The 13,465-nt window shown below is 45.8% G+C and overlaps 1 protein-coding gene across 10 annotated transcripts in view; it reads left to right on the forward strand.

Annotated features, from left to right (window-relative positions):
- The window catches only part of EPC1 (enhancer of polycomb homolog 1), a 102,376-nt gene that overhangs the window by 22,562 nt on the left and 66,349 nt on the right, over positions 1-13,465 (forward strand). For 7 of the 10 annotated variants that reach the window (XM_039522273.1, XM_039522275.1, XM_039522279.1 and 4 more), the window contains exon 1: positions 4,446-4,598. The exons of 1 other annotated variant lie outside the window; for it this stretch is intronic. In XM_039522273.1, coding sequence (XP_039378207.1) covers positions 4,446-4,598 — 153 coding nt within the window. Of the gene's footprint in view, positions 1-3,667; positions 3,805-4,421; positions 4,599-13,465 lie in introns of those variants that run through there. 2 more of the 10 variants (XM_039522274.1, XM_039522278.1) reach the window with 2 other exon arrangements.

Genomic DNA, 13,465 nt, shown 5'->3' on the forward strand with positions numbered 1-13,465 from the left:
GCTTCCCCATCCTATAAGTATGGCCTGCATTCTTTGTTCCTAGGGGTGTGTGTGTATATATATATATATATATATATATATATATAATATGTACACGTATAGCCATATTAAAATGCATATTGTTTGCTTGTGCCCAGCTTACCAAGTGATCCAGATTGCTATGTATCAGTGGCAGCCCGGACCCTGGCCACTCACAGGGTTGGTCAGTTGCCTGCTCGGACCCCCACCACACGGGTGGGCTGGCCTTTGGGACACAGCTGAGCTGTGCCACAGCTGTGTGCTAACTGGGCCATGGGTTGAGAACCACTGTATTACTGGAATGGAAAGTGTTATTTTATGATATGACTACATATGTTTTTCCCAGCTATAGAACAGAAATATTATGGAACGCAATTATTATTGATAATTCTACCATTTCTATCTAGTAGTGGACCAATACTGTTGTTTGGAATCTTTGTTCCTAATAAAGCAGCAGAGTCCTGTGGCACCTTATAAACCAGGGGTCTCAAACTCAAATGACCCCGAGGGCCGCATGAGGACTAGTGCATTGGCCCGAGGGCCGCATCACTGACACGCCCCCTTGCTGCCCCTGGCCCCACCCCCAAACCACCCCGTCCATGAGGCCCCGCCCTGCCCTGTCTCTTCTCCACCTCCTCCCTAAGCGCGCGGCTCCCGCTCCTCCCCCCTCCCTCCTGGAAAGTGCTAAGCACCACCCACAGCTGTTTGGTGGCTTGGCGGCGGGAGCCTCCGCTTTTCTCTTGGGGGGCCCTGCGGAGCCCGGGCAAGTGCCCCCTTGCCCCCTCTGGGCGGCCCTGCCCCGCCGCGGGTCTTTGGGGCACTTAGGCGGCGGGTCCCGGAACGGAAGGGGCCCCCCACCGCCGAAGACCGGGCTGCGCTTCGGCGGGTCCCTCTTTTCCCCATCCCGGCCGGTCCCGCTTCCCACCCCCCCCCGGCCCGGCCCGGCCCCGCCCCGCCCCGGCGGGTGTCGCTTCCTTCCCCACCCCGGCCCGGCGGGTGTCGCTCCCTTCCCACCCCGGCCCGGCCCTGGCGGGTCTCGCTCTTCCCACCCCGCCCGCCCGGCGGGTCCCGCTTCCCACCCAGGCCCGGCCCAGCCCCGGCGGCTCCGCTTCCCCTTACCCGAGCGCGTCTCCGGCGAGGCCTGAGCTTCGTCCCGCTCAGAGCCGCGTGGTGAGGTGGCGGGGCTGTGAGCTCCACGCCGAGCGCAGCGCTCAGCCCAGAGCTCCCTGCCCCGTCCCCTTCCCACGCGGATCGGGGCGGGGCTCAGGTGCTCGGACGGAGACTCGGCGCTCTATGCGCCGAGGCTCCAGGAAAGGGGCGGAGGCGGGAGCCTCCGCTTTTCTCTTGGGGGCCCCTGCGGAGCCCAGGGCAAATTGCCCCCTTTGCCCCCACCCTTTGGGCGGCCCTGGGGAGTTCCGCGGGCCGCAGGGAAGAGCTCCGCGGGCCGCATGTTTGAGACCCCTGTTATAAACTAACAGACATATTGGAGCATGAGCTTTCGTGGGTGAATACCCACTTCATCGGATGCATGTAGTGGAAATTTCCAGGGGCAGGTATATATATGCAAGCAAGAAGCAGGCTAGAGATAACGAGGTTAGTTCAATCAGGGAGGATGAGGCCCTCTTCTAGCAGTTGATGTGTGAAAACCAAGGGAGGAGAAACTGCTTTTGTAGTTGGCTAGCCATTCACAGTCTTTGTTTAATCCTGAGTTGATGGTGTCAAATTTGCAGATGAACTGAAGCTCAGCAATTTCTCTTGGAAGTCTGGTCCTGAAGTTTTTTTGCTGCAGGATGGCTACCTTTACATCTGCTATTGTGTCCCCAGGGAGACTGAAGTGTTCTCCTACAGGTTTTTGTATATTGCCATTCTTAATATCTGATTTGGGTCCATTTATCCTTTTCCGTAGGGACTATGATGGCCTATATTACATTGGCATCGAGGTTTGTTGCATGGGTTGGTTCCTGAGTTAGAGTTACTATGGTGCGGTGTGCAGTTACTGGTGAGAATATGCTTCAGGTTGGCAGGTTGTGGGCGAGGACTAGCCTGCCACCCAATACCTGTGAAAGTGAGGGATCATTGTCCAGGATGGGTTGTAGATCCCTGATGATGATGCAGTCCTCGTCCACAGACAACCTGCCAACGTGAAGCATATTCTCATCAGTAACTGCACACTGCACCATAGTAACTCTAACTCAGGAACCAACCCATGCAACAAACAACTCTGCCCACATAGCTACACCAGCGACACCATCGCAGGACCTAACCAGATCAGCCACACCATCACCGGTCGGTCATTCACCTGCACGTCCACCAATGTAATATACGCCATCATAGTCCCTACGGAAAAGGATAAATGGACACAAATCAGATATTAGGAATGGCAATATACAAAAACCTGTAGAACACTTCAGTCTCCCTGGACACACAATAGCAGATGTAAAGGTAGCCATCCTGCAGCAAAAAAACTTCAGGACCAGACTTCCAAGAGAAACTGCTGAGCTTCAGTTCATCTGCAAATTTGACACCATCAACTCAGGATTAAACAAAGACTGTGAATGGCTAGCCAACTACAAAAGCAGTTTCTCCTCCCTTGGTTTTCACACATCAACTGCTAGAAGAGGGCCTCATCCTCCCTGATTGAACTAACCTCGTTATCTCTAGCCTGCTTCTTGCTTGCATATATATACCTGCCCCTGGAAATTTCCACTACATGCATCGGATGAAGTGGGTATTCACCCACGAAAGCTCATGCTCTAATATGTCTGTTAGTCTATAAGGTGCCACAGGACTCTTTGCTGCTTTTACAGATCCAGACTAACACGGCTACCCCTCTGATACTTCGTTCCTAATATACTTTAAAAACTCCTTATTGTCCTTAACTCTGCTGGCCATAGACTTCTCCTTGTGTCCCTTTGCTTTCCTTATCATTTTTTCTAGTTCCTAGATTGATTACGATCCACCTCCCCTTTCTTCCATTTGTTTGTTCTTCTGTATAAAATAACATTTTATATAGCAGCCTTCACCCCCTGCTACACCAGATTGGGTTTTTTAACCAATATGGCCTTCTTCCTCAATTGTAGCTAGTAAAGTATTCTTAACCAATCACTCACTTTTTTCTGATTAAATTCTTCCTCCTAGCTAATCTGGCTCATAATTGTTTTCAGCATTGTGAAATTAGTCCTTCCAAAGCATCAAGTATATATGACACTACTGTGGACTTCATTCTATTTAACACTTAAATTGCTGAACATTTTAGTTCTTTGGTGTTTTTCTTTTTCCAGAAAAAAAAGTTTGTTTTTTAACCTAGAAATATAAGGAATGTTAACTTTTGTCTTCCCTGATCTTCTTGGGGACATCTTGTATGACTCAAATGTGGTTTAGCAGTTCAGCCTTTTCATTAGGTTGTAAACTGTCTGGGCCAAGGATCATCTGCTTGGTATCTAGGTTTACAGTGCCCAACTGGGATACTACCCTCATACTACTAATCATGAAGTGTTAAATTCTTAACAAAACCAGCCTTCCAGCGTTGGAGTCATGGGAACAAACAGAAAAAGTTGTAAACAGCCCCCGCGCCAATCGCTTCCTTTCTCTAGGGCTGAGGTTTCAGTTCTATGGACTCTGATGTCACAAAGCCCCTGAGACGGGCTGCCCGGGCGCTCAACAGCGGCAGGTCTCAGGGAGGGAAACTACCCTTAGAAGAAACAACCTCCCTGCACAGGCTGCTTCGTGCATCGGCCTGAGCCAGGTCGGTCGCCTGTGCTGCTTGTCTTTACCACGGACTCCCAGGTAGTCTGTCTCCCCCTGCCCTGCAGGGAGCGAAGGGTCTTGCGTGGTCCTTGCCCCTTCACTAATGGGGTCTGTCCCGTTGCCTGCCCCTCGCTGAGTGAGACCTGGGGCTAGCCCCCTACCCCACACCACGGGGGCCTCTGTCCCAGCGACTGAGAGTAAATGCCCTCCCGCTGAGGCGCGGACAGAGCCTGTCGCGCCTTGAAGCGGGAATCTCGAGGAGTCCTCACTCCGAGCATCTCTCTGCCCGTTTGAGCTCTCCCGCTCTCTCGTGCCCGCGCTCCCAGGGCCCGCGCCGCGCGCCCCCTGCCCCGGGCGGCGCTGTGCCCGCGCCCCTGCGCGATGCAGTGTGGGAATGGCTGTGGCGCTGGGGTTGGCTGAAAGAGGCGGCCAGTCGAGGTTTAATGTCCGCCATGTTGGCCGTGGCGTATTGAGCGGATCCGGAGCGGCAGAGAAGAGAAGCCAGCGCCCAACCCAGCCGCGCCAGCCGGCGCCGCCGGGCCCCGCGTCGGAGTGCGCCCCGCCCCGCTGGGGGAGCCCCGGTCCCTCCATGAGAGCGCTCGGCGGGGTCCGGCTCTCAGCTCGGAGCGCTCTCACTGCCGCCCCCCCCTCCCCAGTCGGAGCCGCCATCGCTGCCTAACATGAGCAAACTGTCGTTCCGGGCCCGGGCGCTGGACGCGTCCAAGCCGCTGCCCGTCTTCCGCTGCGAGGACCTGCCCGATCTGGCCGAATATGCCTCCATCAACCGGGCCGTGCCGCAGATGCCCACGGGCATGGAGAAGGAAGAGGAGTCGGTACGTGAGACCCCCCCCCCGGCCGGGTCCCTCCATCCCCCGCACCCGACCCGGGGCCCCCACCTTCGCCTCTGCGCAAGCACAAAATGGCCGCCATCTTCTCCCCGCTCTCCCCGCCCGCGGGGAGGGGGGACCGGAGAGGGAGGGTGCCGAGCCCAATCCTCCCCCTCGTCCCATACCAAGTCTTTTCTGTGGACCCCGCCACCCCGAACCCGCCCGCCGCGGCGGCTGGCAGGGCCGTTCCCAGGCCTCGGAAGGCACAAAGGGGTCACGTGACGCAGCGGGCGGCCGCCATTTTGTTGTCTCTGGTTCTTGGGATGGGCCTTGTGCGGCAGCGCGAGCCGGTGCCTGGGGAGGCTCCAGTGCTCTCCCGCTGCCACCGGGTGGCGATGTCGAGTTACATGCTGCGGTAGTGGGAGCGCGGCATAGGCTATGGGTGTTGTGAGGAAGCTGTGGCTCTGCACGTGGTGGGTCTGTTCTCCTGCATGTGCCGGGACACGGCTGAGATCATGGCAGAGCAGCCCACCTAGGACTTCTGTGCGGCTTGAATGTACCTATGGGCTCAAGAGCGTGATCAGCGCCGTGGACCCACAGTGAAGGTTGCAGCCAGTCTTATGCCTCTGTCTATGGGCTGTTGAGTCACGGGGGGCGGGGGGGACCGACACGTGATATTACACATGCCCGCTTTTAACTATAAACTTGATATAAATTACTGACTTCCATGTAACTTTCATTCCTGAAAACGCTAAGAGCTCATTGAAGGGCAGGGGGGGCATAAGCATAACACTGCAAGGTAGTGAGGTTTTGGGGTTACAAGTCTGCTCCTTGCTACTCGGGTCTTTGTTGTAAGAAGGGTTTCTAGTTTAATGACAACTTCCCTTTAACAAATTTATATTAAAAATAAGAATTTAAACTTTTTGTCAGGTTTATATCAATACTTGCACATGATGTGTAATCATAGAAATGCCTTCAAGCACATGGTGAACAGGAATAGTTCATACGAATCAGATAAAGGAATAACGGTTGTTACAATTCAGGCACAGGCTGCTATTTTTTATTTTACAAACTTGTTAAAGATAATCTGAGTTTAGAAGTTTAAATCTCCCAATTTCTGCTTGTTTCTACCCTTTTACTGAAGACTTACATTTTCAGTGGAAGACAGTCACTTCAAGCCCCTTTGCTTAAAGGGTTGTCAGCTTAAAAGTTTGAAAACATTTTACCTGCCATTGTTACAATGTAGCAATACTATACCTGAAGAGACTGTAGGATGGTAGTCTCTTTTTCAGTTTTAGTTTGTGCACATGACAGCTCTTGTCACTCTCATTGTTTTCCTAGCATAGTCTGTTCTTCCCTGTTTCTATAGGGTTTTTATACAGCAGTAGAAAAGAGAACATGTTTAAAAAGGTGACCTTTAAAACCACAAGTATTGGTAAAGGGAGGAAAGTTAGGGAGCAACTTTTTTTTTTTAATTTACTAGATTTCAAATTGATAGTACTGTAAGTGGTTGGGTTAAGACAGTTAAGCTCCTTCCTACATTCCTATAGATACTAAAAGTGAAGTTTGTTACATTTCTCTAAACCTAAGGAATGCATTCCTTGGTTTTCAGGTACAGCCTTCTACACCTGGTACAGTATAAAATTTTACAAACCATGTGGAATTTCATGCAACAATTTTGTATTGGATAATTTCTGGATGGATTAGGAAATATCAATCTGTGTCCTGTATTGTGTTCGTTCTGTAAATCTTCTTCTAAGTTGTATTTTGGAGTTTGAGGATTTATACTATAGTTAATATTTTATGTATCCTATCTAGAACTTGTACAAACATTAACTACTGTAATTATTTTATTCAACAAACATGTTTTGCTGAACTGTAATAAAAATGAAGTTTTTTTGATACTAGATGACTCAAAATTGAGTTGAATGAGATTAATTTTTGCCCAGTAAGAATGTTTGGGTACCGTAGGTTGGTACAGTACAGAGAGACTTGTTTGAATACAAACTTTTTTTCACTTTTTGATATGTGGGGTATAGTACTTTATTTCCAATTGCATTACATTTTAAAGTAAAGAAACAGTTTTTTGTTATGCCTATCATCTGTATTTTAATTAAAAGTAATATATTACCAGATAACTTTTGTCTTTGTTTTATTTCTGCTATAGGCTTTGTAGAGCTGAGTCTTTTGGGGTGAAAACTATGCCAGCATGAGTAGCCCTTTCTTTCTAGTTAAGGCAAGGTTGATAGTCACTGTCACAGGTTTTGGGCAAAGAGGGTTTACTAATATGAAAAATCTGATTAAGTGATTATGCTTAGATTTCTTTTTTGCAAATCAAGCTTTAAAAACAAGTGTGACTAACAAAATAAATAGCTAGCCAGACAACTTTAACTCAAGTTTAATTTGCATATATCTTTTTCTCTGATAAAGTAACAAATCAAAGAATATTCACTTGCCAATGGAATACTCTTGTATCTTGTTGAACCCATCTAAAATTACTTCAGGAACTGTATATTTTTCTGTAGCCATTTTTCTCCCTTCCAGAACATGTTGGTTTTCAATATAAAGAAACGTGGGCGATGGCAATTAAATCAGATTAACGGTCTGCTCCATTAGTTCTCCAAATGTCCTGTAATAATTTTTGTGGGGAAGGGAGTAGGAGTTAGTTAACCTATGTAGTGATAGGTAAGCCTAGTGTATATTCTGTGATGCTGTGTGAATGCAATTAATGGTTCAAATGTCTACTTCTTTAGACTCTGCAAAAGAGGATATGGTTCAATAGTGATTTTTTAAAATTATACTTTCTTTACAATAAACTACTGTGATCAGGCACCTATAGCAGCCTGCTAATAGTGTTTAAATACAACTTCAAGTTTTTACATAACATCAAGTATGTATTCATTTAAAGTTGTATTTAAAAGAGCTATCCTTGAACTAAGTATCTTGCTGTGAGATTAAACTACTACTTTAGCATTGTGTATAAAAGGATGCATATTTTGCTTCGCCTTCATTGCATCTTTCTACCCCTCCCCTTCCCAAAAAGAAGAACCAATATGGAAAATAACACAGCTTTAGATGAGTAAAAATGCTAAAAGTATGAGGCCAGACCTTACTGAACTTGTTGTATCTGGATCTAAAACACCCCTTTTCCCAGATGTTTTAGCTATTATTTAAAACAAAAATTGGCAGCCAAAGGTCTTTAAGAAGATGTTAATCCAGTTACCTAGTTTTACATTTCTTCTGTCTAATAAAACAAACTTCAGATGTGATGTTGGTTCTGTTGAGAGGTAAAGGTCTTACAGTAGAAAGCTCTTTGTGTTACATAATACCAACAGATAAATAACATTTGAAGTAGTCCTCATGGTTGGCTTAGTTTAGTCCCCAATTTCCTATGCTGCTTAGAAATTGGAATCTCATTGCTAAGCAAACAATCAAGTGCCTTAACCTAAGGAAATTCCCAGGAAGGGGAGTGCAAATCTTCATTAAGATAATAAATAAATTGCTAGTTTTTTAAAAGTTTAGAAGTTTGGACTTTTTAAAAACTACCAGTTATGTTCACCCATACCACACAAAATTATCATACAGCCAAAAAATCTAGAAAACATCCTATTCTCAAATAAAACACAACTTTATTGCATTAGTGATTGGAAACAGACAACTGACAAGTGGACATATAGTGTAGTTAATATTGCAAGAATGATGTTACTGCTTTTTGTATTAAAGTACTGTCTAAGTTGATACAACAAACTTATTTTTTAAGTTGCCTACATAAAGCTGGGGGTGGGGAGGTTTGTGCCTCTTTTATTTGCTTTCTTATCAGTAAAGGTCTGGAAGGTTTTTGTTTGTTTGTTTTAAATAAGAATGCTGGTTTTAAAATTAGAAATTCAGATCCTGACTAAGCTAGAACACAAGTTGAGAACTAGTGCAATAGTAACACTGAGCCTAGAGAAGTTATTCTATTGAATGGATTTTTGGACTACCAAACTTTTTTAGCACCTGTGTAACTTCAGTAACTAACACTTAGGAAAAGGGAGCCTTTTAAGATTCAAAACCCTCAAACATCCTGGACTTAAAGGTCAACCAGCCAAAACAGGGAAGATTGGATTTAACTTCCTTAGCCTGTCTAAATAAGAAAAATATATCACAACAAACTTTCAGATCGTTTTCTTATGCCATAAAGTGGCATTAGAACTTCTTAAATGCTTTACAGGTCAGCTTTAAATACATACACAGCTGCTGAGATGTAAAAAACATTTTTTTTTTCCTCCCTCACCAAAAGTAACCATATTCAGGACAAGTCCCCAGAAGAGGTGCAGGGTTTAAATGTACCTAGTGATGAGAGACTGTGTAAACATTGTTAATATATCTTGTTCTTTTAAAAGAAGCAAACAAACAACCCCATACACAACAGAAACTTTTTAAGATCTGACCACAAAAACTAGCTTGCCTAGAAGGCAGGGCCATATATACCATAAACATGTATGAAGAAAAATCAAAGCCATGTGCTTGAAGTTTTTGTTCTCAAGCTACCTATATTGTGTTTTAAAGAGAAACATTAGTCTTCTCTAAACTAGAATGTTTTAGTGATTACATGTACAAGTATAGTTAAGCAGCCATTCCTGTGCAGTTACACTGGTATAGCTTATTCCGGGTTGGGAAGCAAAATAAGCTATGCCAGTATAATAGCAGTCCATGCTATGGCTTATACCTGTATAACTTTGTCACGGGTGCAGTTTTTATCAGTTATATTTGTGTAATTTCTAGTATAGACCAGGTCTAAAGGTATGTTTCACTACAGCATAGTTATGGCGCTGCCACTTTAGCATCATAGCATAGATATTTCCTAAATTGAAAGTTGTTTTTCCATTGATGTAGTTGATCCAGCCCCTCCAAAAGTCAGTAACTAGGTCGACAGAGGAATTCTGTCAACCTACCTTGCGTCCAGACCAGGGTTTAAGTTGTTTTAATTCGGAGTGTGAAATTTTTCAGTCCATAAGCCCTTGTCTACACTATGGGGGTAAGTCAACCTAAGTTACACTACTCCAGCTATGTGACTAACATAGCTGGAGTCAGCGTAGCTTCGATTGACTTACTGCAGTGTCTACACCACACTGGGTTGACAGGAGACACTCTCCCATTGACTTACCTTACTCTTTTCGTTCCAGTGGAGTACCGGAGTCAATGGGAGAGTTATCCGCAGTCGATTTAGCGAGTCTTCACTAGACCTTCAGTTAAGTTTTGATTTAATTTGCGAGCATAGACCAGGCCTGAGTTTCTCCCTCTCTCTTCTCCCTTTTTCAGTTGGATAGATATTTAGTGGAATTTTGGTTTGCTAATGGTTTTGAATCTGAGAATTTAAGAGCAGCTGTAGAATAAATTCTAAAACTGTTTAATTAAATTGTACAGTGAACTGTAGGGAGGCTTACTGTGAAGTTTCTAAAGCTACATAGCTAAGATGAAATGTATAGCCTCTGGGTCTCTCTTATTGGAACCCTTTGCCTGGTAAATGTTCTGTATTTGCAGGAAAAGATCTAATAGGTCTTTTCCATTTTTATCCTCTCTGATTTCTTATTTATGTTGACATAAACTGTATTGTCACAGAATATCTGGCTTGTCTCAATAACTGTAATTAAGTTGTCATTGTATTAACCCCCAGAATACTGTCAGGTTCCCTGTTAACACACAAATTAAGTTTATGGACATATCTAGAGCCTTCATATTAACTGCAGGGAATTAGTTCTCTAACATTTAAATGTTTTTAAACATTCTAGAACAAAGATAAGATGGGCTTTGTCAGTCTGTTAATCTATTTGAACTACATTTTCCCCTTTAAATATATGAATTTAGTGCTGAGATACCACCACAATCTACCATTTGCTGTTTTGCGTCAGAGTTCAGTAATCCTTACAGATTCATGGTCTCAGGCCATTGTGTCATCAGCTCTAGGAAGACAGGAAAAAAAAAGTACTGGAAATTTTATTTTAGTGTAGTTTTCCTTAACGAATATGTAGGTGTGTCTATAATTTGGGAAGCTGTTAGTGACCCTTTTATTTAAGTTACCTAATACTGTATATCGGGGTCGGCAACCTACGGCATGCGAGCCGATTTTGAGCAGCACGCAACTGCCTGCTGCGGTCCCAGCCCCTGCATCCACCGCTCTCCCCTGCGGGGACAGGAGGCAGAAGCTTGGTTCTGCGGCAGCCAAGCTTCCCCCTCCCCCGCTTCTTCCCCCAGCTTGGTGCTTTCCTGTCCTGCCCCCTCTCCTTCCCTGCGCCAATCAGTTGATGGCCCTTGCGAGGGGGAGGAGGAAGAGCGCAGCGTGTACACAGCTCTGTAGAGGAGACAGAGAGAGGTAGGGACAGGGCCTTGGGGAAGGGGGCGGAACAGGGCATATCCCTTCCAGCCCCCTGCCATGAGCTGCTCAGGGCAGGGGGCTGGGAGCACCCCCACGAGCCAGGCACCCCAGCACTCTGCCCTGAACCCCCCCCACCCAACATACACCAAGGCTTCTGCCCTGCACCCCCCAGCCTCATCCCTCTGCCTTGAACCCCCCCACACACCCAGCTCTCTGCTCTGACACCTCACACACACTCAGCCCTCTGCCCTACCCCCCCCCCCACACCCAGCCCTCTGCCCTGACCCTTGACCCCCCCCACACACACAGCCTTCTGCCCTGACCCCTGAAACCACTCCCCTACCCCCCAGGTCTGGAGTCCTGGCTGCAGGCACTGCTCAGCCCGCTGCCGGCCTAGGTGAACAGAACCCTAGGCTGGCAGCAAGCTGAGCAGGCTGGCAGTGTCAGATCAGCATTTTAATTTAATTGACGTTTCATAAACATTTTGAAAACCTTGTTTACTTTATATACAATAGTTTAGTTATATAATATAGACTTGTAGAACGAGACCTTCTAAAAACGTTAACATGTATGACTGGCATGCAAAACCTTAAATTAGAGTGAATAAATGAAGACTTGGCACAACACTTCTGAAAGGTTGCTGACCCCTGCCTTACATCTATAAGAGATTCTTGTAACTTTGAGATGCTCCAATACCATCCTGCTTGCAGCAGGAAATTCAGCATGTAGAAAGCCCTCAGGTTAGCAACATGCCTTTTCTCTTATCCTAGGAAATTCCAGTGCATGACTCAGGAGAACTTAGAGCAAGCTCTTTCTAAAGAGCCAGACCCAACGTAGCACCACCACACACTATACCAGGAGCTGCCAAAGCAATGGGAGGGAGGAGAAAGGTGGGCTGGGCATCTCGCTTCCCCTGTGCACACGTTACATTCCCTGCAACCCAGCACATGGCCCCATCATCCCAGTCTTCCCTTCCCTTCTTTTCTTCCCAACTCTGGAACGCTACATGGGGCAGGACCTTCCCAATCCAGCTGGGCCAGACTCCCCCAAATAAACCCACTGGCACCCAGCATCCACTCTACTGGAGGTACCACCTTGGTTGCAGACAGAGCTAGGCTGGACTCCTTCCTCAAACACTCCCTGGACCCAGCTCATGGCTGTAATATTCCATCTTTCTTTTGCCCTCGCCCCCAGCTCTGAGAGAAAGCCTTTTCCTTGTGCCAGCTAACATAACTGATTCTATAGCTCAAGTGGCAAAAGTTCATATTGCAGTGCTCAAACCCTTCTAATGTGTGGTGAAGGATTTGTTAGAGTTGTATATAAGAGTTCTTGCTCTTTTTTAAAATATTAACTATTAATTAGTTTGCAAAGTGAAACCACCCAAAAGTTAGGCAGTGAAAGATGTATAGTTTCCTATGCAACTTTAATTCTGTCCCCCGCATTATAACTGCATTACTTTTTTCACAGGATCCGCGCCTCATTTGATGAATGTGAGGCAGAATTAATATTGTGCAGTCATCTTTAAATCTGGCGTTTCCTTAATATTTGAGTGCTTGACTTTGTAAACAAGTCATTTTAAGTTGCATAGTTTTTAATACTGTGTATGCATAAATACAAGCATAAATATTTTCTGCATTTGCCTGCAGTTATAGTACCTTGTGCTTTTCACGTGTAAGACCTCAGAGTGAAAAGTCACTGGCTAGGAGACCTGTAAAGACACTGAAGGGTGGACTACACAGAGAAACTGCACCAGGTTAACAAAATTGGTTTCTAGCTAGTTTTGAGTTAAATCTGTCCTTATCCCTCAAGTTTGTGGAGACATCCAAGATCAGCTGATTTTAATTGGATAAACTGCATTAAGCTAAACTAATATTAGCACTCTTTAACAGTTTTTAAGTTCATCATGACCAGCCATCACGTTAGACACCACTAACACCTGATGTAGACAAGGACCGCATACAAAAACATGTTTTCTATTAAAAACTTTAACATGTTCTCTAACACAGCTCAGTGCCCCCTGACATAGATGAAGCCTGGTCTACCCACAAAGCTGAATCAGATTACATATTAAAAAAAAAAAAGGCACAAAACACACCTTTAGTTAAACAGATGGCGTTAAAGTGCTGTGTGTGTGTGTGTTTAAATCAGATTATTTTTTTTAAAGACTTGGTTTATCAATTTAAACTGATACAACCTGTTTGTAATCAGATCCCCAATGCTTTACAAAGGTCAGTCCCATTATCCCTATTTTACAGATGGGGAAACTGAGGTGTAGAGGTGAAGTGATTTGCCCAAACTTATCTATCGAACCAGTGGCAGAGACCAGGTTTCTTGAGTGCCATTCTAGCACTCTGTCCACTAGGCTACAACCAGTAGACATGTTTAAACTGGTGCAAACCCATGTGTAAACAAGCTTGTTTAAATCAGTGCAGGTTGCTGTAGATCAGGGGTCGGCAACCTGTGGCACGCGGCTCACCAGGGTAAGCACTCTGGCGGGCTGGGCCGGTTTGTTTACCTG

The sequence above is a fragment of the Mauremys reevesii genome, linkage group 2 (assembly GCF_016161935.1).
Source record: "Mauremys reevesii isolate NIE-2019 linkage group 2, ASM1616193v1, whole genome shotgun sequence".
Lineage (NCBI taxonomy): Eukaryota > Metazoa > Chordata > Testudines > Geoemydidae > Mauremys > Mauremys reevesii.